The sequence below is a fragment of the Felis catus genome, chromosome E1, assembly GCF_018350175.1.
Source record: "Felis catus isolate Fca126 chromosome E1, F.catus_Fca126_mat1.0, whole genome shotgun sequence".
Taxonomy (NCBI): Eukaryota; Metazoa; Chordata; class Mammalia; order Carnivora; family Felidae; genus Felis; species Felis catus.
The window spans coordinates 60,038,513-60,062,181 of NC_058381.1; the positions used below are offsets into that span (position 1 = coordinate 60,038,513).

The following is a 23,669-nucleotide window of genomic DNA, read 5'->3' on the forward strand; positions in this document are numbered from 1 at the left end:
CCCAGCTCCGCGCCACCCAGGGTTCACACGCTCGTGTGCTCCGGTCTCGGCAGGCACCTTGAGGCAGCACCCCTGCCATCCTGGACAGATGTCCTAGGGACCCCGGTGCCTACCGTGTGCCCGTGGGACACACCTGAGGACCGTGTCCGAGCACAGATTTATTTGGCAGCAGGAGGCCGGGGGCGGGCTTGAGACTCTAAGATCCGAACAGACTCCCAGGTGCGGCTGATGCCAGCCCAGGATCTGACCCGGAACAGGTCCGGTTGGGGGCGCATAGGGCGGGGGCCCAGTGTGGTTGGCCTCACCTCTGCCTCTGCTGTGAAGGGCCGGTGCCCAGGCGTGGACGGTTGACGCGGCATCGACACGAAAGGGCCCCGCGCTCTCACCGTGCCTCAGAAGAGCGCGTCGGTGAGGATCGCTGGCTGCTGTCATTGCCATGGCAACACAGCCATCGATTTTTCTCCTGGTTCCCCCCCACCCCCCAAATCAGCCGCTTTCCATTTCTGCCTTTTTTGTGGGCGGGAGAAGAACCCGCTTCTCCCAGGGAGGAGCTGGTGGCTTCGAGGCCAGTGGAGAGGGTGGTGGTGGCAGCTCCTCCCAGGGGCAGGGTCCCCTTGGCGACGTCTGAGCGCCGCGTCCGGTGGCCCTGACGGTGCAACGCCCCCTCAGCCCCTGTGCTGTCTTCCCCTTAAGAGAGCTCTATATTTGTGCCTTGTTCAGGCATATGCTAATTAGCTCTTGGAGGCGCCTTCCGCTCTGGAAGCCACCAGAATAATTGAGCATTATGGATATTTGCTTCAGAAGGTTCCAGAAGGTGGTGTGCGTTCACAGCCAAGTTTGAGCAGCTGACCCCTTGGCTCTGGGCCCCTCCTGAAATGACAGACACCAGAGACATGAGCTCTTGGTGTCCTTGGTGGCCACTAGTGACCACAGGGGATGCCGTGATCTCCGAGCAGCACCAGAGCAACCCTCCCACCAGGTCCGTCCAGCTCCAGAGAAGCCAGAGGGAGCTCACGTCCCTCCTGTGTACCCTCTGGCACTGTCTGGGGCTCTGAGGACTCTCCTGGTGTGGGGCTCTGCCGGGAGGAGGCAGAGAGCATTGGTGAATCCCGAATCCCGCTCCACCACGGTGCGCACAGCGCCCCAGGCTGCAGAGTCCTCGCCAGGTGGGTCTCCGCTCTGCTCCTCCAGGGCTGGATGCCAAGTAGCAGAGCCCCAGCAGGGTTGGGGCTCCTGGCAGGCCTGTGGCTGCCGCGGTCTTCCCCTGGGCTCTGGGTCCCAGACCCCCAAGAGAGACTGGCTGAATCACAGGTTCCACAGGGTTCCACTGGCGTGCTGGTCGAATAACAAACACTCCCTTCTCCCGAGGGCTCCCACCCTGAGGGTGCACCACAGCCCTTGCCCTCACCCCTCCCTGGCCTCAGGCTCCCTCAGGCCCCTCCAGTGAGACCCTGGTGGCTCTGGCCTGACCAGACCTCTCCTGATCAGAGCGTGTGCTCCTACAGTCATGTCTCGGGGTCCCTCTGGCTTCACGTGACACCTGTGCTCCTCTGCATGGCCTCGGATGGCACCACATTCTGCTCCAGATCCTACCTGGGCCACCCCGACCCCTGCCTTGAAGAGTCCTGGTCGCTGTGTCCCTAGGGTCCTGGAAGGGCCTCGGCTCTGAGGGCACAGCCTATAGCCCTGGGGCCTTCCTGCCTTTGCAACATGGTCACATCCAGCTCTGCCAGGGCGTGGTGCCTCCCCTACCCCCCCAACAGGACTTAACTGCTGGCAGGGAGGAACATCAACCACTTGAGCTTGGGGTGGGGGAAGGGCCGGGTGGGTGGCACACGTCTGCTCCCAGCCCTTGTCTGGCCGGCCTCCTGTACCCTGGGAGGGGGTGGCGAGTGTGTGCAGGACCCTCCCCAGCACCAGTCCTGGCTGCTCCTGGGGCTCTGTCCGGGCTTCGTCTAGCTGGGGCTGGTGTCACGGGCTTGACTGTTCCCTGGTGCAGGTTAGCAGGTATGGGATTTGAGGAGAGGGCTTGGGGCAGCCACAGGGAGACTCTCAGAGGAGCTGGGGCCCGACTCGGGCCCCCGGTGACCCAGGGCTCATATGTGAGGACCCTTCACCACGGGATGTCCCCCTCCTAGAAGCTGCGTGCTTCCTGTGAGCACCCAGCCTGGTCTGAGTGCTGATCTTCCCTAAGGGCCAGTGGGCCAGGCACCTGGTCTCGTCATCGTCCCCACCCAGTCACGGCGCTGCTGAAGACAGCCCCTGTCTTGTGGCGTCAGCTCCCCTGGCTCCTGCCGACGCCACTCCTTTGTGGGTGGCTGCCCCTCGCACGGCTCCTCGCGTCCACGGGGCCCTGTGAAGTTTGTAGCGGCCGGGATCAGAGACCGGAGACCAGACCGGCGGCCAGTCCCCACTGTGGGAGAGGCGCAGGCAGGCCGGCAAGGAAGCTGTCTGGTGCTCGGGACCCCCGGCCAGGCCTGGCTTTGTCACTGAGGGGGGAGGGTGGCAGGGGTGGGAGGTCAGGGGGCGCCTGTGGTGCCCACCCCTTGACCCTGAGGGGGTGGCGGCTTCCCGCAGGCGAAGGCCTGGTTCCACAGGGAGACTGAGCGTTGTCCCCCTGCTGGGGCTTTTCCCGTCTCTTCCCCTATTTCCTTAACTGTTTCAACCACCACCATCCTGCCTAAGCAGGGAGGGGTGTGTGTGGAGGGGCTGCTGGTATCGAGGCAGTGCTGTGCCCACGTTCCTCATGGTCATCGTCACCGTTGCTGACGGAGTCCGTCGATTGCCCAGCCCGGTCCCCCTGATCGTGAGATGCACGGCCCTGCTGATTTAAACACAACAGCAGGTACACACAGCCGTGCTTGTTAACCGTGAGAAAATTAGTTCAGCCCGGGAAAGGCTGTCCTGGAGCCCTTCCCCCACAGACTCCTTCTCTGTGAGGGTCGGTCACCCCGTAGGTGGCCCTCCCTGGTGAGCACCCCCTGCTCTGTAGACAGGCCACACAGCAGAAGCTGGTCTCTGCCCCTGGGGCTCAGTCCCGCTGTGTGTGGCAGTGGGTTTTAGAGGCCCGGTGGGTGTCTGATCCTCTCCCTCCTCCCCCAAGTCAGGCCGCAGCCAGCCTGTGCCTCAGAGATTGAAGCTGTCTTCCTTGAGTTTCCTCAGAAAGTTAAAACTGGAACTGTCTTAACGATCCAGTAATCACACCGCTGGATATCTACCCAAAGAATACAAGAAACGCTAATTCAAAGGGATTCATGTACTCGGTGTTCAATGCATTATCGGCGATAGCCAGGCTATGGGAGAAGCCCCGGTGTCCGTCAATAGACGAACAGATGAAGAAAACGTGTATATACAAGGAGATATTACTCAGCCATAAAGAAGAATGAGATCCTGCCATTTGCAACGGCGTGGATGGAGCCAGAGAGCATGATACCGAGTGCAGTAAGCCAGTCGGAGAAAGACAGATACCATGTGGTTTCGCTGATACGTGGAATTTAACAAAAAACAGATGAACAAAGGGGAAAAAAGAGACAAATCAGGAGCCAGACTCTTAACTGCAGAGAGCACACTGATGGTTACCAGGGAGGTGGCAGATGGGGGGGGGGGGGACCGGCGATGGGTGGTGAGGGGCGCACCTGTCATGGCGAGCAGCGGAGGGAATTGCGTCACCGTATGGTACGCCTGAAGCTGTCACGCTGGGTGACAACCGAGTGGGATTAAGATAAAGACAGAAACTGCCCTCCTGGGCCATCTCCACCGGAGGTCCCCGGCTTCCTCCCCGTTTCTTGGGTCAGGTTCTACGAGCGTCCCCACCTCCAGACCTGTCAGTTTGGAGGTGATGCTCACCTGGCCCTCCACGGGGCACCCAGCCCTGTCCCCTGGTGGCAGGCTTGCTCCCTTTCACCGTGGGGTCGGCACGGGCCACTGTCTGGCTTTGCGGGAGCCGTCCCCCAGCCGCCTCCTCGGGCCTGTGGAGCGCTGGCAGAAATTGTTCTTTTTTAAGCCTCAACGGGGTGTTAACTCATCCTTGTGAAATGGCGTCCTCACTCTTTGGGGATTAGGAACCGGCGGGAGGGCCCCGGAGGGGCTCTCAGCGGACTCTGGCGCCCGCCCCAGCCTTGCATGCATGAGCGAGCCCCGGGCCCCCTCCCCGGCCTGTGTTTGTTGCAATCTGCCGGATTCACGCTGCCGCTCAGCTCCTTGTCATTTGAGGATTATAAGAACACTTCGTATCTTCTGCAAAAAAGAAAAGAAACAAAAACCCAGCCTGAATCTTTACAAACGTCCGTGTCGTGAACGCGTGGGGGGCTCCCCGTGGATCCAAAGACCCCAGTGCCCAAGGAGGAAGACGCAAGTCTGGGCCCCCCTCCACGCTCCTTCCCGGAACCTGTCTCCAAGCCCGGTTAGGACACTGGGTTCCGAGTGCTTGAAGCAGCCTTTGGATACACAGAGCGCTGAGTCCCCGAGAGAAACCAGAGCCAGCCAGAGCTTAGCGTGCGGTCGCAGGTGGGGAGAAGTTCTGGATGCACTCTGCGCGCTGTCCTGTGGAGAGTCTGTGTCGGTGGTGGCTTTCCTCGTGGGGGCAGGGGTGTGCTGCCGTGGCACCGGGCCCTGTTCTCAGCCTGCAGGCTGGGGCCACGTCCCGACGCTTGCTGCTGAATCCCAAGTGGTTCAGCAGAAGGGGTAGGTGCGTGCGTGTGCGTATGCGTCGGGAGCAGAGTTAAAGCAAACACGGCCAAACGTTGAGGATGCGGGGACCTAGGAGGTGGCGAACTGGTATTTGCATTGTTACTCTTGCGGTCTTCTGAAGGTCTGGGAGATCCGGCTGAGGGAGCGTGTGTTGTGCTCTAAGCCACGGAAGAAGGGACTCCGAAGCCGTGGCTCGCGGCTCTTTTGATCTACCAGCGGCTCCCACTGTGTTTACCCAGGGCCGTCAGGGGAAACTTCTGGGTGCGGCTGTAGAACCGGCCTCTGACGTGCCCCCAGGCCTCCTCCCGGCCCACAGAGGAATCCTGGGTGCCGGCCATCGCTGCTGTAGGGGCCTGGCCGGTGCTGCCGCTTCCCACAGGAGGCGGCTCTGCGCCTGCGCCGGTCCTGGGGTCCGAGAGGCTGCGGGACAGGTGTCCGTGCTGCCGGCTGCCAGCCCTGGCTGTGGCCTCTGTGCCACGTGGTGGCCACCAGGATCCTTGGAACCCCGAGGCCGGGTCCCTGTCTGCTGCCAGCCCCGCTGACTGTCTTGGCCTTCTGTGAGCGTGCCAAGCAGCCCCGCCGTCCTGGTGGCCTCCGGGAGGGGGCACAGGTGCCACACCGAGGGCCTCTGTTAGTTGTCTCACCTGGAGCAGGTGCTCACTGCAGTCATGGGGCCCTGGCCGCAGAGGATGAAGGTGTGAGCAGCGGCCCCAGGCTGGGAGCGGCCTCCTCCACCGGGTGACGGTTCTCATGTCAGCATACCAGCCTGCAACTTGTAGAGTTCGTACTTCTAAAAACTCGGGTACACGTCATTTTCTTAGTTTCTTGGAATCTTTTCTCTTTTCCCAAAGAGCCCCGCTTGGGGAAACCTTCGAAGGTTTCCCGGGTTCCGCGACGTCACCGGTGTGGTCCTGTGTCCCCGGATGTGTATGAAGCCGCTGGCCGAGTCCCGCTCGGTGTGGTTTGGGCGGCCCACCCCTCCATGCTGTCGCTCCGGAGGTTCCGAGAGCGTCCTGGGAGGCTGGTTCTTCTGTCATCTGCTCGCGGGACACGGCCGCGCACCAGCAGGGCACTCCTGCCCGTGTCCTGTCCTCACCTCGAGTGCCAGGGCCCTCTCGGGAGCCGTAGTCCTGCTCTCGTGCCGCACATCTGCCCCGCCTGGCTGTCCTCCCTGGTGAGGGCCCGTCAGCTGGACCTCCCGCGTGTTCAGCCGCGCACTGCTGGGTCCCTCTGGGCTCCCCCCGGGCTGCTGCGGCCTCTCGCTCCTGCCTTTTTCGCTCCTTGGTGGCTGGCACCTGACACTGTGTGGGGCCGTCCAGGCCCCCGGCGCCGAGGTTCTTGCCGGGGCCCGTGCAGAGTCGTGGAGGTCCGGCAGAAGTTCTGGAGCGCGGGGTGAAAGGCGTGGTAACAGCGGCGACCGGGTTCTGGCGTGCCCTGCGCTCGCCATCCTGCTGGGCGGCCGGCGGTGGCAGGGCCTTCCCCAAGGACAGCCTCCGCCCTCCCCTGCCCTCCTGCGCGGCTCTGACCTGCTGGAGGCTCAGCTCCTGTTAGGATGCGCGGCTTCGTCGGTAGCGTCCCTGCTTCACGTTCCCGGCCGCTGGCGCCAGTCCGGAGCAGGGCCGCCGACGCGGGCTCCCTCTGGGGTCCCCACAAGTGGCGCTCTGGCTGCGGGAACCCGGCTCTGCTCGGCCCCGCTGGTCGGGACGCTGTCGTGCTGCCGCAGATGGGAAAGCCTCACCGTGTGTTGTGAGCGCCAGTGGCGTGTCGGCGGAGTGCGGGGCTGTCGGGGCGAGGGCGGAGCGTCGCGGCCGCGCTGCTGGCACCTGCCCTGGGCGGTGGCCTCCACGTGTCCGGCCTGAGGAACGACAAGCCTTCGATCCCCGCGCCGGGGCAGCGTTCCTCCGCGAGAGGCCCGAGGGGTTGACACGCCGCAGCTGGATGAAGCTCAGCGAAGAAGCCACGGGGGGCGGCGTCCACGCGTCCGACTCCTCTTACGTGCTGGTGGTGGTCTGTTCTGGAGTTCGGGGTGATGGTCACTCAACGCAGCGAATATACTTAACGCGGCTGCCTCTCGGGGGCTCACAGGCCCGGGCTCCCGCACCGTGTCCTCGTTGGGGGCCGGGTCCCGGGGGGCTCAGGGCCCTGGCCCAGTGTCCCTATTGGGGGCCGGGTCCCCACTGCAAGGCTGGAGAGTCTCTTGTGTCCCTGTCACCCCAGGGCTGGGCCAGCACCCTGCGGTTCCAGGGCCCCCAGCCCGTCTTCGGTGGCACATGGACCTGCCTACAAGATGCCCAGGCTCCCGGGTCACGGTCGGTCATGCCTGTCCCGCCGCCGTCCACACGAGAGTTAGCGACAGGAGACAAAACCGGCTTGAGTCCAGCCAAACATCCCCTGCACGTCCCCCCCCCCCCCCCCACGGTGGGCTGTGCTGTCCCGTGTGCGTGCACCTGCGTGTGTTCGTGTGTGCCTTGCGTGTGCACGTGCCTGTGCACGCATGTTTTCCTGTGCACGCACGCACATGTGTGCATGTGCTGGCTGTCCCCCTGGGGGAGGGGCGTTGCTGTGGGTACCGAGCTCCACTCTTCACCTGAAGACGTTTGAGGTCCCTGAAAAGACTTGACGTGTTCGAACTCTGAGCCGAGGGGGTTCAGCCACAGGCGACTCACTGCTCAGCTGGCTGTGTGACCAGCAAGGCAAACCCTTGGTGTGAGGGCTGCAGAGGGCGTGGCTTCCCCTCAGACGCCTGCGCTTTAGACACCTTTGGTCCCGCATGAAGCGTGGCCCCCGTGTGTGGCTCGCCCCTTCTCTTGCCCTTGCTCCTGAAGGCCCTCGCCCCTTCCTCGCCCCTTCCTCGCTCCAGACCCTCCTCCCCACCTGGGACTCCTTGAGCCAATGTGGCCCCTCCGCTCCAAGCCGGCCACCAGGCTCCAGGCTTTGCTGACTCACTGGCCCCGGGTGCGGCCCGGCCGCCCTCCCCCCTCCCGTTGCGCCTCGGGCGTGGGCACCTGCCGCCTGCCACCCCTTCTGTTGACGCTTTGGAGCCCTGGCGGTTCGTCAAGCAGTGGTGCTCGGTGCTGAGCTGTCCCACTCTTCCACTGTTTGCTCTGGCGAGGTTGGGTCGGAGCTGCTATTTTAAACCCGGTTTTTCGAGTTTGGGACTCACCTGTGCTGTGAACCCAGGACATGGGTTCCCAGGGCCCCATGCACCTACACTCAGAGGACTCCACGGGGCAGGGCTGCAGCCGCCTCTTTCCTGGGCAGCGGGTCCCGGAAGGGTGTCCCCACTCCGTGCTGTCCTTCGCGCGTGGGAGATGGCGTGGAGGGAGTCGCGGAACCCCAAAATCAGACCCAGCTCCTGCGAGGGGGGCTCTAGGGACCTGCACCAGCTTGCCTTCTGGGACCTGGTAAGGGGACAGGTGAGCATTAGTGCTGACACCTCAGGTTTGGGCTCCTCCTGGCAGGGGTGAGGCTGCCCTGCAGCCACCTCAGGGCCGGCAACACCCCAGGGGCCCAGTGGCTGGTGGGGCTGTTCACCAACCCCCCCCCCCCCCGCCCCCGCCCCGTTCCTGCAGCTGCGTGTACAATGCAGTTTAAAATTTGACTGTGTGGGCTGGTTTGTGCAGCCACGGGCCTGCAGCTCAGAGCCGTGTGTGCACTGGCTGCGTGTTCCCCAGCGTGTGCACCGGCAGCTCGGCCACGGGCCCTGGGGCGCCTCTGAGCGTGTCTGCGGCGGGGCGCACAGCAGGAGCCCCCCAAGGGCTGCAGGTGTTCTCGGCCTCGGGCGTTCACCGTGGTGCTTACTGCTGTCAGTTGTTCGTGAGCTGGTGCGCAGGCTCTCCGGGAAATACGTGCTTTCAACGTGACCTTGACGTTGACTTCTGATTCCGGGGTCTAGAGCTTGGCCGATGCCGTGGGCGCCGCCCAAGGCAGGAGACTTTGCTGGACCACGTGAGAACGTGGACAGGCTGCTTGCCACGTGTCTTCCTTCCGGACTTGATGCCCCTCCAGGGGGCCGTGGGGGCAGAGGGGTGTGGGTGAGGGCGGTGCCCGCAGGCTGGGTCTGGGGCTCTCCCCATACCCCCCAGACCTCGTGCTGTGTGGGTGCTGCGCCCCTTGGCCTCCGTTTAACCAAGTCCCAGATGCCCGCAGCCAGAGAGCCCAAAGGTGTGTCCGAGGCCCCCAACACGGGAAGACCCCTGCGTCACAAAGAAAATCCTAGATGTTTTCCCGATCTTCGGGGGAGGGGTGTTCTGGGAAACTTCCAGAAGGATGCAAAGCACAAAGAAGCGGAACGAATGTGGGGCTGCCCCTCTGGGGTCCTGGACTGCTTCTGAGCACCCAGGGGCCGGGCCCGTGGATCTGGGTTTGGGACACATCCCCACCACGCACACCAGAGCGGGTGTGCACGGACGGAGGGCGATGCCCAGGTGCCGGTGGGGCCGCGGGTCTGCACTAGGCAGGTGGCGGCAGCCTGGCCGCCTCCGCGGGGCTGCCCTGGCTGGGGCCCATGCGCTCCTGTTCATCCCAGTGGCTTCCCTACAGCCAGCGCTGGGGACCCGGGCCTTCACGTCACCTTCCGTCTCCTGTGGCTCTTGGCCTATTCCCTAGCATGTCAGACTCCCAGGGTCAGGATTGGGTAGGAGTAGTGTCTCGATCTCTCCTGCACGGGTGAGTCAGCTCAGCCCCTTGGCATGTGGTCAGCCATTGGCCGCGTGGGGTCACAGCTCCGACCTGACCACAGGAAGCCTCGGTGGAGGCAGGGCCTTCTCCCCAGGGCCGCCCCTCCCTGCCCTGCCACGTCCCACAGCACACTCAGGCCCAAGGTCAGACCAGGAATGGGAGTGATTTGAGGACCTCTGGGTCCTGCCGGGCATGGCCCATGCCGTGGCTCTGGTGCTGGCGTCTGTGGTGGTGCCGGCACGCCGTGGCACTTGTCGCGTCGAATTAGGTGGTTTGCGCGCTGGGAGCTTCTGGGGTCTGCCTCCATTGCCTCCCAGCTTGTGGGTCCTAGAGACGACCCAGTGGGACACAGCTCTGGTCTGGGGGCCACGTGCTCACAGCCCAGCCACTGAGATTCCTTTGTCCGTGGGGCCGTGGCAGCACGCAGGTCTGAGGCCCAGGCTCACACACACCCTCTCTCACTGGCACACACACGCCAGGGCCATGGCAGTGGCCCTTCCAGGGGCAAGGGTGCCCCTCCTCCGTCCCAGGCCTCTCACAGGCCAGGCCCCCGCTGGCAGGCATGAGGGGGTCTCTGTACCCGTTGGGCTCAGGGTTGGGTGAGGAAGAGGGCTAGGTCAGCCTGGCAGGGCCTGTGGGGGGACAGCGGGGTCCCAGCTGCCGGATGAGTCAGCAGAAGTCTGCGTGTCTGGGGCCGAGCAGGCATCTGGGGACGCATCCGGTGGCCCTGAGAATCGGGGTGAATGAGCTCCGGCCGAGGCTCAGGGCCCCGCAGGGTGGGGTCCCACTTGCTCAAGCCGAGCCTGGCAGTCTGTGCTGAACAGCGGGTCTGTCTGTACGGCTCCTCGTCCCAGCCAGCGCTCAGCGTGCGCTGTGGCCCTCAGGCCAGGTGGTGTCAGCAGCCCACGGAGCAGCCAGTGAGCAGGAGAAACGGGTCTCCCCGGAACCCCGCTGTGCTTCTGGGAGGGAAGGCGACCCCGGTGAGGCCATCCGTGCGTCCAGTGGGCGGCACGACCCGTTGAGGCTTCTCACTGAGGCCACGGGAACTTGCTGGGGGCCGGGGTTCCCCTTGTGACTGCCCCCCGAAAGGATCCTCTGGGTCACGTGACCCCAAGGGTCTCAGGCACAAGTACAGAGGGCTCACTGGTGTGGGCGGCACCTCAGGGACGGGGTTTGTCGGAAGTGCCCACCCTCGAGGGCAGAGCGGGCCCCCTGCTCCATCGTGTCCACAGCACGGGGACGGTATTTGCTCCACGAGTGGCCTCCAGGGGAGGACCGGCCACTCAGGTGAATGCAGCCTGGCTGCCCATTCCAGCTCTCCCCTCCGCCCTGGGTGGGGGTCCTTCGTGCCAGTGCTGGGGGGCAGCTGGGCAGCCCTGAGGGTCTTGGGAGGGAGGTGCCAGTGAATGGTCTCCGGCCTAGAGCTTGTGTCCTGTGGGCACTGACTTGGGGGCGGGTTTGGGGGCTCTGTTGACCCTGGTTGTGTCTTGAGCTGCACGGCGTCCCTCCCTCCATGGCCACAGCCTGGAATGCTCAGGGTTGTGCACCTGTCGGTCACAGTGACCACGCCTCAGGATGGAGCTGTGTGGAACCTTCAGGAGCTTTGGGAGAAGGAAGCGCTCAGCTGAGCTCCCTGTCCCCAGAGGCCTGTCTCCTTCCCCTTCATGGAGCTGCGTGGGCCGAGTGGGGTGTCAGAGGCGCCTCGCGGCCGATTATCTGCTACCGAGAGAGAGAGAGAGTTTGGGGTATGGGCTAATATCAGGTCACCCAGAAACCTGCAGAGCCCCGGCATGTGCCCTGCCTGCAGGTGAAGTGAGCCGTGTCCTTGACATGCAGGCTGGAAACAGCCTCTGGGTGACGGCCTGCGCCTTTGTGCTGCCACGTTCGGTTTCCTCATGTGTCTCTGGAGACGGGCCCAGGACACGTCAGTGTCCCTGAAGCGTCGCTGCTCCAGAAAAGGTGTTTGGAGAGCTGTGCCACACGCTCCGACTGTCCCCAGAGGCCCTCGTGAGGTCAGCCAGGCCTGTGCACCTCGCATGCCTCCTCGGGCACCCTCACCTCTGGGGCCTGCAGCCAGGTCTCGTGTTTGCCCCAAGTAACGCAGACGTTTGTTGGCCCTGGTGGCAGCTGGGCCCAGAGTGGGCGGGGGGCAGTTGTTGGGGGCTGTGTGTGAGAGCGAGATGCAGGATGAGAGGCGCGTGTGCTCGGGGCTCGCTCGTGGGCTTGAGGCGGCCTGTTTCTCTGTCGTGAACCTGGGCTCAGTGCCGACGCTTGGGGACTGTGACCCCTCAAAGTCACCCGGTGATTGTGTGCTCGAGGCCTGGCCTCCCTTGTCATTCTAGAATCTTCTGTCTCACTTCGCTGGCGCCATCAGGAGACACGGTGCCCTCTCTCCTGCCCCTGGCGCGCTTCTGCCTGTGGGCCCAGATGCCTGCGCCCGCCTCCAGCACCCTGGTCCCCTGCCACGAGAGGGGTGCAGGGCAGAGGGCCTGTCACGCAGAGTGCTTAACTTTGCTCTCTTCTCTGCCCTTCTGCCTTTCCAGGAGACGTTCTCTTTCAGATGGCTGAAGTCCACAGGCAGATTCAAAATCAGTTGGAAGAAATGGTGAGACCCCCTGGGTGGGAGGGTCAAGGGCAGGCGGGCAGGTGGGCAGACAGGCAAGGGCAGGCAGGCAGGCCGGTCAGAGGTGAAGGGGAGAGCCGGCTGTGCACCATGGCCACACGTCCACCTGGGGACATTGCATAGTGGCCGCGCTCAGAAAGGTGCGGACGTGCTTTAGGCCCAGGACAGGAAGTCACATGCTGGGGAGGAGGCTCACTGTGGGGACCAAGTACATACAGAAGGACACGGGGGCACAGGGCCCAAGTCAGACAGGATCCCACAGGGGCCAGGTGGGGACACAATGCATGATGGGCCTGGGGAGCAACATGCTCCCAGGTCACACAGGCCCAGCCAGGACCCAGCGGGTCTAAAGCGAGGGGTCACTCAGGCCTTTCCCAGTTTGCATTCAGGCCCGTGGCTCACGTCAGCGCGAGTAACTCCCCAGAGCGGGCAGGGACAACAGGGAGCTGTTTCTGTCCCCCCCACCCCCCACTGGGAGCGGAGTCCCGAGGCCATCAAAGACCAGAGTGGTCTGACATCCTGACCGCTGTTCGGCTGTCAGTCCTGGAGCCTCCCGGCTCCTCTGGGCCCACCTGTCTGTGCAGGGTCACCGGCTGAGGGATGAGACAGGCCCCTTTCCCCTCGGGGTGGCCAGCGTCCCGGGTGCTGTGGTGGCCGTCCGCCTCTCCCGGGCTCCCTGCCCCCTTCCCTGCCTGCCTCCTGCCCCGGCCCGCGCCTCGCGTGGTGCTGACGGCCGTGTGTTCTGTCCGTCCGCAGCTGAAGTCTTTCCACAACGAGCTGCTCACACAGCTGGAGCAGAAGGTAGAGCTGGACTCCAGGTACCTGAGCGTAAGTAGCTCTGCCCACGCCCGTCGGGTCGCCCGTGCTGGTCCCCCCGCCCCCGTGCACAGGCTGTCGGCTCACCGGGGGCTGGCCTCCCGGCAGGGTCCCCGCGGGCCTCCGTGGCCCGGTGGGCGGGGGGGTGGGGGGCGGACACCTGCCTGTCCTGCTGGCCCCCCGCGGCTCACTGCTTTGGGGAACGACAGTGGCACGGTGTTGCCACCCGCAGAGCCCGCACAGACTCCCTGACCTGCCGTGATTTCACCGTCGTCCCCCCCGATGGTGCCTGTGCTGCCATCACCCTCCGCCGCGGCTGCGGGGCATTATGTGCCGGGCTCTGGCTCTTCTGCGACAGTCCTCTGTGGCAGGACTTCACGCTCTGGCTCTCGGTGGCACAGGAGGGGACGAGGCGAGACCCGGTTTTCATCTCTGGGAGCAGAGGGCCCCTGAGGCCCTGGCCTCGCTCTCCCCTCTCGGCCCGCCGTCCCTCGGTGCTGGGGTGGCGGCCGCCCCGCGGAGAGCGGGAAGGGCCGGCCACTCACGGGTCCCTGCTCTGTGTCGCGTGCTTGAACCGCAGGCTGCGTTGAAGAAATACCAGACGGAGCAACGGAGCAGGGGCGATGCGCTGGACAAGTGCCAGGCCGAGCTGAAGAAGCTTCGCAAGAAGAGCCAAGGCAGCAAGAACCCGCAGAAGTACTCGGACAAGGAGCTGCAGGTAGGGCCCGGCCGGTGCCGCGGCGGCCTCTGTGGGTTCGGGGCAGCGAGCACCGCCCGTCCTGGAGCTGGCACGCGGCCGGTGTGGCCCTGCGGCCCCCGCCCTGCTCCCGCCTCCTCCGTGGGGCACCGGAAGGCCTGCCACCAAAGGAGCAGAGACCCCGGGGACAGCTTCCTGCCCTGTTCCTCTGGACTCTGCCTCGGAGGCAGACCCCAGACTGACAGTCTAATCGGCCTGTGGCCGCCCGGCCCCAGGACTGGGCCCAGAGCCCTCACGGGCAGACGCTGGCCGGTCAAGCGTCTCAGCAGCCCTGCCGCGAGAGGCAGATGGCACGGGAGGGGCCGGCGCTGGTGCGGCTTCCCTCACTGTTGTGCCCGGCCCGGCAGGCGTCATGTCCTGAGCAGGGCTAGGATTTAGGACAGCGCGGCCCGTGACGGGCACGGGCCCAATACACCTGATTGGCCGGAACCCCCCGGCCAGTTGACACAGATCAGGCCCAGAATACCCAACCCCCGAGCTCACACGACTCGGATAAGGAGGAGACAAAACAGGATGCCGTCGTGTCCAAAGGAAGCCTCAGGAGAACCTGTCCCAGCTGCTTCAGGGGAAGCACCGCGGGGACGGGCATGAACCCCTCACCTCCCGGGGCCCCACCCTGCGTGTCAGCCGTCAAATCGGCACCCCTGAGGTGGGCCGCGCGCCCCTGCTCCGGGGCTCCTGTGCGCGCACGCGCGTGCTGGGGTGCCGGGGCCGTGTGTGCACGCGCGCGTGCCCGGGTCCCGCTGCCCACGGGGCCTGGGCCGCAGGCGGGAACTGACTGGTGGGCCGTGGGGCACGCGGAGCACGCGCCCTCCCTGCGCACGGTGCCGACGAGAGGCCCACCTGCTCCCCGACGCGGTCCCGCCTGGCGGGGAGCACGGACCGGCAACAGCGGGGCAGAGCCGTCGCCCTGTGTGCAAAGCGGCTCAGCCCCGTGAGGGAGGGGAGGCCCCTGTCGCAGGGCAGTGGCGGGGACAGCCCTCCTGCTGCTCTCAGCGCGCCTTTCCCGCCTTTCCCGTCTCAGGCTCGCCCGTAGCCCGTCACTGACCTGTAGGGCTGCCACCGGAGACCGTCTGGCTGGGTCCCTCGCAGCCCAGCCCTGTCGGGGGCCAGTATGAGGCTGAGGGGTAGAGAAAGCCTGAGGCCATCTGGCCGGGGGCGGGGGCGGGGGGACCGGAGCCTGCGCGCCCCTCTCCTCGCGGCCCTTTTTCCTTTTGGGTTAGTTGAGAAGTGATTCACGCGCAGAGCCACCGCCGCATGTGGACGGTGAGGCGGTGTTGAGCGTATCCGTACAGCCGTCCCCACCCCCCCGTTTTAGAGCATTTCCGGCACCCCAGAAACGAAGCCCTGCCCGTCAGCAGTTGTCCCCTCCCCCAGACAGCCAGCAGTCAGGTCTGGGCGTCTCGCGGGAACGGGGTCACCCGGGGGTGGCCTTCTGCACGTGGCCTCTTGCGGTCGACGCAAGGCTGTCAGAGCCCGTCCGTGCTGTGGCCTGTGCTGCACTCCCCTGTCCGGCCCTCGTGGAGGCTCTGAGCCCCGGAGATCCTCCAAGGGTCTGCAGCACGAGGGTAGAGGGAGGGTGTGTCAGCGCCTGGGTGGTGGTGGGGGGAGGGGGGAGGGGGGGTGGGTTACGCCTCCTCCACAGGGAGCCTGGGGGCACCGACCACCCCCTCCCCCCCCCTCCCTGGGGAGGAACCCAGCTGTGCGCTGAGCCTGTTTGGGTTGGTTTTTGCCTGGGGGCTGAGGTCCTGGCCCACACAGGGAAAGGGCCCATGACTTTTCCCACCAGGAAGAGTGAGACACCCCCCCCACCCACTTCTGCTGTCTCTGCCTCCGTTTTCCAGGGTGCCTGCCCCACGCACCCTGTGTTCCAAGGACCAGCTCGAGGGGCTGGGTTCTATGGTCAGGCCAGGCTGCCGTTCACAGCACCACCAACCAGGACACCAGGCGTTCTGCCTGGGGGGATGTCACGGCCACAGACTCACTTACTTGCGCCCAGCGCTTAATTCTTGTGTTCACAGTTCACGGGGGGCTTTAGAGATTGTCCCCAACCCCCAACCCTAAGGAAGAGCTGGGGGAGGCAGGTGTGGGGGTGAGAGTCTGACCTGTTGGGCCTTTGGGCCTTCGTCCTTGAGCTGACAGGAGATGGGCAATGACCCCAGGCAAGGGGGGTGACCTGGGTTCCAAACACAGATGAGGCCTTTCTTTCCCCGCTCCTTTGGAGACTGTTTTGCTCCCAGGAGGCTCTCCTGTCCACAGGGCCCCTCACCGGGAGGCCCGGCCCTATGCAGCCCGATGGGCAGCATGTGCAGGTGCAGGCAGGTTCTGCACCCCGGAACTCACACGGGGGGCCCTCCCGGGGGTCCTCAAGCTGCACCAAAGCCCCTGTCCTGACAGGCTCCTCTCGGCAGAGCAGGGGGCTCCAGCGAGTGATTGCAGGTGTGGGTCTGCTCAGTGCTGTGGAGAGGGGGGTGGTCTGTCCTGAGCCCTGATTGCTGGGATCCCCTGGCTGCCGCTGAACCCCCAGCCCCCACGTCCTCCCTCCCCGACTTGAGCTTCGTGTTTGCAGAACCCTCGGCCAGGGAGAGCAGTGAGGCTGCTCGCCAGGCAGGGGCCCGACCCTCGGAGCCCTTGGCAGGCAGTTCTGTGCCCTCCAGGGAGGCCGACTGGCCCAGGAAGGGCTCCCACACGCTCTGTCCTACCCCGAGGCCTCTGGGCCAGTGGCCAGGCCGGTGGCCCGAGCTGCACCAATGACAGGCCGTGCAGGAGCGGTGGTCACTGCCTGTGGAGCGGGGGAAGGTAGGGTTGCGGAAGACCGAGAGCGTCCGTCTGTCTGTCAGGGGCAGGTTCCCTGTGAGTGGGACTGGGTCAGAGCCGGCCCTTTTCAGGAACTGCTGGTAATTGAGACTGTGTTTTGGGATTTCCACGAAGAGAACTGATTTAATTATAGGTCAGGCCACAGGCGCTCGCAGACATTTGGGGCACTAAGTAGGACGAGGGCTCCATCTGGAAGCGGGGAAGGTGCTGGTGCTTTGCTCACGGCCAAGGCCACTGCCCAGACCTCCTGGCACCCGCGGAAGTGCCCGTCTGTGTGAAGGGGGCCGGAGGGCTGGCGAAGGGCGCGCTGTGGCGGCAGGCCTCATGCAGCCACCCTGAGCCTCTGGCCTTCCGGGCCTCAGCTGCTGTGTCCCCTCCCAGGCAGGCAGGCGTGAGTGGCTACACCATGGCCTGTGTCGGGGCCCTCAGAGCTTCTGGGTGATTCTGAAGGACAGCCAGTCCCGCTGGCCGTCTGGTGGTCCCAAGGGCTTCTGAGTGAGGGTCTGGGAGGCTGGTATGAAGTGTCGTACTTCCGTCCCTGCAAACCCCGTAGGGCCAGGGTCAAGATCTCTCCTGTTTCTACCATTTGTCTCTAGCCGCAGCCTTGCTCTGACTAGAACGTGACTGAACACCCTCCAAGGGGTGTCGTGACTGGTAGAAAATCCGGGGACGCGTGTTGGGTGTGTGGTGGGCTGGGGGCCACAGACAAGCAGTGTGTCCTTCCCAACCTGTATGCGGGCTCCGCACTCGGAGGGACGGGCTGCCAAGACCCCAGGCAGTGTCACGGCCCCCAAAGCAGAGGTGAGCGGCCGGGAAGAGAGAACTGGAGACAGAGTGGCGGACCCCTGTGCAGGGTCACCCGCGTGTGGGCCAGAGCTGCGGCCGGTGCACAGGGGGCCATGGGCAGCCTCGTCCTTGGAGCCCCTGATTGGGCAGCGTCCGGCTTTTGAGGAGGGCAGAAGGGGCTGGGGGCTGCAGGGAGCGCCGGCCGGATCCCCCTCCTGTGCCATGTGGCTGTGGGAGGAGCAGTGGCTGAGGCCCGGCTGGCCGGTTGTGCTGGTGGAGAGCAGGCCTACCTCGGGAGCCCGTGGGGCAGGCTTTCCTTGGGGCCCCCGGTCACTTTGCTCCCCTGCTCACTGGGTTCGCGTGTTCTGGGAGGCACACACATCTAGATCTCAGTCTGGGAAAGGGGGAGATTTGTTCTATTTAAAGGGATGTGTAATTAACAAAGCGAAAACAAAATAACCATAATTTAGATTTTCAAAAAAGATAATGGCAGAGACTGGTCCGTTAAGATGTGGCGTTTGACGCCCTGCTGGTGGTTCAGGACCTTTATGGGTCTCTTGCGCTCACTTTTAAAAAGCTCTTCAACACCAAAGGCAGCCTGTGGACGAAACCACTGGCCGCCGCGGTGCAGGCGTTTTCCTTCCTTGGAGGTAAATCGGGGGCCCTCGCCGAGGGAAAAACCAGTGTGGGAAACAGAGACCGTGTTCCCCTGTCAGGGTTTACGTGTCCAGAGGTGCAGGGGCTCAGGGTCCCCGGGACAGGCCAGCTGGGGAAGGACAGTCTGTTCCTTTGAACTTGTTGGGCCACTTCAGGCCCCACACCTCTCCCGTGGCTGCCCACTCACTCCCAGTTCTCCCGATGGAGCCGCGCAGGGGCTATGGCCTCGATGGCACCGGGAGTGATTTGGAGCACCTGCAGCCGTCAGAGCTGGAGGGCACCTTGGAGAATAGTGTTGGGCACGTGCCCCTGCCATTTCACACCCCGGAATGTCTGTGTTCAGAACGTGAACAGCAGGGAGCTTTGGTCTTAATGACGCGCATTGTAATAAATTCTTAATAATCTTCAAACGACACGCTCTGTTTGAACGCACGTAGCACGTCACTTCGACGTGTCATCGCTGCGGGAAACGTTGGTGAGGTACGTCACGTCCTTTTCCTGTTGAGTCCGTGAACTCGGGTGTGGACTTTGAGCTGTAGAGCGGTGGCTGCGGGAGGCAAGGGCTCCCCTGTTGGAAGCGCCAACAGCAGTGACGGGGTGCGGCCCCTTCGCTTCCCACGTGGGGAAGCCAGGACCCAGAGGGCTTTGCAGCCGAGTAGGGTGACCCAGTGGAGCCGGTGCCGTAGCCCAGTCCGACCTGCAGGCCCGCGGGCAGAGCTCCCCCCGGACCTGGAGGGCGTGGGTCCCTGAGTGCTGGCCACACAAGGCCGTGGCTCAGGTTTGCCGAGACCCGTCCCCTTGGGTCTCCGGGACAGGTTGATCTGTGGGCCCTAAACCTTTGTCAGAGCATCTGGCCTACTGGTGTGGACATAAGTGGCCCCACGCTCCTTCCTGGGCCTCTGGGCACACGGGACGCTGGGCATGGGGGTGCCGTGGGCATGTCATGTGCTGGGGCAGGCACGAGCAGCTGGGGTCTGATGACAGCAGTGAGCCCTTTTGCCAGAAAACGGGAACCCCTGGGGCTCAGGGCGTCCTTCCCCCCCCGGGCCTGTGGGCACGATGGTGTGGTGGCCTCAGCCCTGAGTCTCGCTCTGAGCTCTCTTGTCGAAATGAAACTTTAAGGGTCCAGCCGTGGCCCAGCAGATTGAGGCTGGTCGAGGCTTTGTCCGCTGGCCCGTGGCGCCACGTCCATCGGCCTGGAGAAGGGGCGCGGGCCAGCTCAGCGAGCCCCAGGGCGCCGCTGGCTGCGGCCGGCGGGTTCCCCGTCACTGAACGCAACGCGGGCTTCCGATTTTTGCTGTCCCTTCCCTGAATATCACGGCCGATCGGGTTCCTTCTGGTCTCCAGGGAGTAGTAGTTGCCGGCAGTGACAGCTGAGGGCCAAGAATTCCGCTCTCATTCATGAGCCGTGGGGACCGACAGGGGCAGAGTCAGGTGTTTGAGAAACGTGGGAAAGCCACAGCGCGGCCGTGTTGGAGGAGGTAAGGGAGCCGTTTGTTCTTGAGTGCCCCTCCCCCACCTCTGAGTCACGCCCGCTTTGGAGAGGAGACATATGTTCTGATCACTTTTGTCTTCTCGGATTACAGGGCTGTTCAGCCCAGGGTGACTAAATGGGAGCATTCTGTGGTCTTAAATGCTTTCAGCTGGGTGTTTCTATAGCCCTGTCACCATAGCACCGCCAAGCCGGGAGCAGGAGAGGCGGGAGTAGAGAGCCGGCCACAGCACCCACCTGCCCGCCTGCCCACGGCAGGGACAGGCTCAGGGCCATTTCCAGCAGCCTGTTGCTAAGTCGCCAGAAGTGTGGGGCCAGGCCGAGTTCTGTCCTCCACCGGGAGAGCCAGAGCGGCCTGGACCCTGTGGGTGGGGCGCCCTGCGCTCTTCCCCCACCCCTGGGGTGGGGGGGAGGGGGAGGGGGAGGGGGAGGTCCTTACTTGCCCAGATTTCCAGGGTCTGCCCCCCGGGAAGTTGTGGTCTCTCTCCGCCAGGGGCAGCATCCTGGGAAGGGAGAGCTGGCTGTCATTCCGGGGAGGAAGAGGCAGTCCCGCGTCCCCACTGACGAGGGATCTGCCCTGGGGCAGCTGGACAGCCCAGGGGCCCCTTGGTGGTGTAGCTCAGGAGGCTGTCCCGCCTGCTCCCCAGGACGCGTGGTCCCTGGGGGTGATGGCGCCTCCCGGGGCAGTGCTCTCCACCTCAGTCCCGCTCCCCCTGAGGCCTACGCCGCCCCTGGCTGTTCACGGGGCTTGATGGAATAAATGGAAATCTTAAAAATAACCCCCCACTCCCTCCCCCCGTGGGAGGCCACCAGACCCCGATAATGGGGCCAGCGCCCTGCACCGCACAGGCCCGGCGCTCGTGGAGAACACTGCTGTGAAAGAGGTACCACAGCCTAAAAACCCAGAAACCATCTGCAGGTGGGACAGCTGGCTCGAGGGGCCGCGGTTCGGAAGGAGCTGTCCTCAGCTGCGTGCTCAGGGCGAGCAGACCCAGGGGGCCCCGCGTCCCGGTTTCCGCGCTGTCCTGTGCTAACCGTTCACGGTGGCCCCTCTTTTTCTTCAGAGTCCCCGCTAGATGACAGCTGGCATGGAGGCCGGCGCTCTGGGCAGCCTCCCCTTGGGCCTCCCTTCACGAGGCTGCGTGCCGAACTCCGTGCACTAGCTGTCACCGGGCGTGGGCCTCCACGTGCCTGGCTCACCCCCAGCCCGCCGGCCTTGAAGGCCTGGCCGCTGCTGAGTTGGTGGGGACGCTAGAGCGGCCCCAGGGAGAGCAGGAGGTGGGGCACGAGGGAGGTGGATTGGGGGTTTTCCCGGGGGTTAAACCCTGATCTCCTCCTGGAACCTTGCAGAAACTTCTCCTGAGGCTGCCCCCTTATGCAGCCCTCGGGCACTGGGCTGAGTCCCTGTGTGTGGAGTCGAGGAAGGGCTTGTGGGCTAGTGGAAGCCGGTAGGGTCATGGCAGCGTCCCTGACAGGCCCTGGGGGAGTGTGCATGGGACCTTCCAGGCGACGTGAGCACTGGGTGCAGGGGGACGGGCGCCTCCCCTCCCCTCCCCTCCTGGTGCACACGCCCTTCCAGCCCCTTCCATCCAGCGGGTGTTGTCTCCTGGGCCTCTGCCCCCGCCCCCTGCCGCCCCTCCCTCACAGGCACCTCCCGGGGCCCCTAGAAGCGGGTGTGGGTGTGAGCAGTCCCCTTGGCAGGCACCCTCTTCCCGCAGTAGCCGGGTGGCGTCTGAGGAATGGTGCAGGGGAGCCTCGGCCGCCGTGTCCCCCACCCCCAGGGGCGCCGCACACCTGGAAGCCTCCCGGAAGCCGGCCAGGCAGGGGAGGTCCCGCGGGAGCACGTTCCAGAACCGGAGGAGTCGTCCTGGGGCAGCCCTGAGGAACAGGGTGGAGGAGGGGAGAAGGGGGAGGAGGCGACAGGGGGAGGAGGCGGCAGGGCTCCGGGAGCAGAGCAGCAAGCCCACCGGGGGGGCCTCTTACCTGTGTTCAGACTTTTCTCCCAGGCTGGCAGGGGTTTGCCATCCCAGTCCCTTCCCCTTTCCGAAGGGAGCCCCTTCTCCGCTGCAGAAGTCCCTCCCAGCTCCCTTCCTCTGCTTCTGTGCTCCCGGGGGGCGGGGGGGGGGGGGGAGCTGCCGCGCTGCCACCCTGCAGGGGTCTCTGTAGCCCGGGGGTCTTTCCTGGAGCAGCCCCACCTCTGGCAAGAGCCATCCCGGGTTCCCTCAGTCCCACGGCCTGCAGGGCCCTGTGGCCATTTGGAGGGCTGAGGCCTACTCCTCAGGGCTGTGGCCTCCGTGGGGCTGGGGGCGACGGGCTGCCCATTTTGAGGCCCATTTAAGCTGCCCTCGGTGTGGTGAGGTGGGCAGTCTGCGGGGCAGAGGGAACAGGCCCCTGGGTTTTGGTGGCCCGGACGGGCAGGCCTTGTCGTGGGGCGTCGTGGCTCCCTCACGCTGGCTGAGCCACGCCCACAGGCCGGTCCTTGCCCCCCCACACCCCCCACCCCCCCAGCTGAGCGAGGCTGGGAAGGGAGGCGGCGGCGGGAACAGCCTGTTCTGCTCACCTCCTCCGGTCGCCCAGCCCACGTCAGCTCAGCACCGCCTACCCTCTCTGAGTCAGAGCCGGGCGGGGGAGGCGCCCCTGGAGGCCGGGCTGGCCCCTGCCAGAGGTGGGGCTGCTCCAGGAAAGACCCCCGGGGGCTACAGAGACCCCTGCAGGGCAGCAGCGTGGCCGCACCCCCCCTCCCCCGCCTCCCCCCCCCCCCCCCCCCGGGAGCAGAGGAAGGGAGCTGGAAGGGACTTCTGCAGCCGAGAAGGGGCTCCCTTCGGAAAGAGCCCAGACCCCAGAGACCCCAACGCACGCATGCCCTGGAGACGGCGCTGCGAACCCTGGCGGTGTGCGTCTGGGTGCTCCTGCCTCCTGCAGTCCTGAGGGTGCTTTGTTTCTGGAAGTTTCCAGAAAAATCGGAATGTCCCCATGCGCCCCAGCATCAAGCAGTGTCTCCTGCGTCCCCTGCCCACCCCCGCAGGGCCTGGGTGTCTCCTGCGCTCGCTGCCCACCTCTGCGGGGTGGGGTGTGGATTAGTCATTCTTGTGCGCACAGTGCCTGGTGCGCTTTCCCGCTCCACTGTCAGGGTGGCTTTAGATGCTCAGAATCGGCACCCACAGGAGGTGCCACGCCGCCACCGGGTCCCACCGTGTGATCCGCCAGCACGGTCCCCACGTGTATGGCTGCTGGGGCACTGAGGGGACGGGGGTCGGCGAGACACAAGCTCCTGGGGGACAGAGGTGCAGTGGGCTGGGGGGCGGCCCTGGTGTCACTTCTGTCCTCACCCTCTTGGCTCGAGTGAGCTGTGGCCAAACCCCAGCAGTGGGCCGGTGGGAGGTGCCTCCACCCCTAGCTGAGCCTGACCCTGTGCCGTCCCCCCACGCTCTCTCCTGCCCCCCAGTACATTGACGCCATCAGCAACAAGCAGGGCGACCTGGAGAACTACGTGTCGGACGGCTACAAGACCGCGCTCACCGAGGAGAGAAGGAGGTTCTGCTTCCTGGTGGAGAAGCAGTGTGCCGTGGCCAAGAACTCCGCCGCCTACCACTCCAAGGTGGGGCTGCTCGCGGCGCAGGGGCAGGGTCCTCGTGGGCTCAAGCGGACCGGCTCCCTGGCAGACATCGGGGGCCTGTCCGCCCGAGAGCTGTGATGACAGTAATTCTGTGCATTGAGGCTGTCCCCAGGGACAGCGTTCTGGTCAGAAAATCCCCAGGGTAAACGCTGCAGACGTTTTGAGGCCTTTCTCAGAAACTGCCAGCTGCTCTTTTAGGGACGGTGGCACCAAAGGGTCTCCTCTGAGGAGGGCTAGGTCCTCGGGGAGGGCTACGGTGTGGGGAACTGCAGGCCGGCATTGCGCTGGAGGCTGGCGAGCCCCAGAGGCCACAGCCCCCCGCCCCCCGCCCCCTGCCCCCCCCCCAGGAACAGATTCAGAGGAGCCCCCGTTCATAGTCCTTAATTCAGAGCCGGGGTGGGAACGTATCTGTCCGCTGGAACATTGCAGAGCATTCCAAGAGCTCAACCGGTGTGGTGAGAAACCCCAGTTCACATCCTTTTCCCACAAAGGTGCCTGTGGGGCAGCAGGGTAAATGCACATTCACACACGTGTGCCGCATCTAAGACCTGCCCTCTGGTCCCCGCAGCCTGGGCAGGGAGGAGGTAGACGCCCCCCTCTGCCTGCCCGGGCCTACGCGAGGGCCTGTGCGCAGGTGCAAGGCGAAGAGAGCTGCGTCCCCTGTGGGAGCTGGGAAGGCTCCCCGGGGCAGCCTCGCCAGCAGGCTTTCCAGAGCACGGGGGCCACCCCGGCCTCA

At 65.0% G+C, this 23,669-nt stretch overlaps 1 protein-coding gene and 1 long non-coding RNA gene across 5 annotated transcripts in view; one reads left to right on the plus strand and one right to left on the minus strand.

Annotated features, from left to right (window-relative positions):
- The window catches only part of BAIAP2 (BAR/IMD domain containing adaptor protein 2), a 62,774-nt gene that overhangs the window by 26,397 nt on the left and 12,708 nt on the right, over positions 1–23,669 (plus strand). For all 4 annotated transcript variants that reach the window (XM_003997264.6, XM_045044206.1, XM_045044207.1 and 1 more), the window contains 4 exons: positions 11,913–11,974; positions 12,749–12,820; positions 13,389–13,526; positions 22,763–22,915. In XM_003997264.6, coding sequence (XP_003997313.1) covers positions 11,913–11,974; positions 12,749–12,820; positions 13,389–13,526; positions 22,763–22,915 — 425 coding nt within the window. The remainder of the gene's footprint in view (positions 1–11,912; positions 11,975–12,748; positions 12,821–13,388; positions 13,527–22,762; positions 22,916–23,669) is intronic.
- On the minus strand, positions 17,568–21,859 carry LOC109494504. The gene is made up of 2 exons (XR_002149440.3): positions 19,757–21,859; positions 17,568–19,198 (listed from the first exon to the last, which is right to left on the minus strand). It is a non-coding gene; the product is annotated as an uncharacterized LOC109494504 (long non-coding RNA).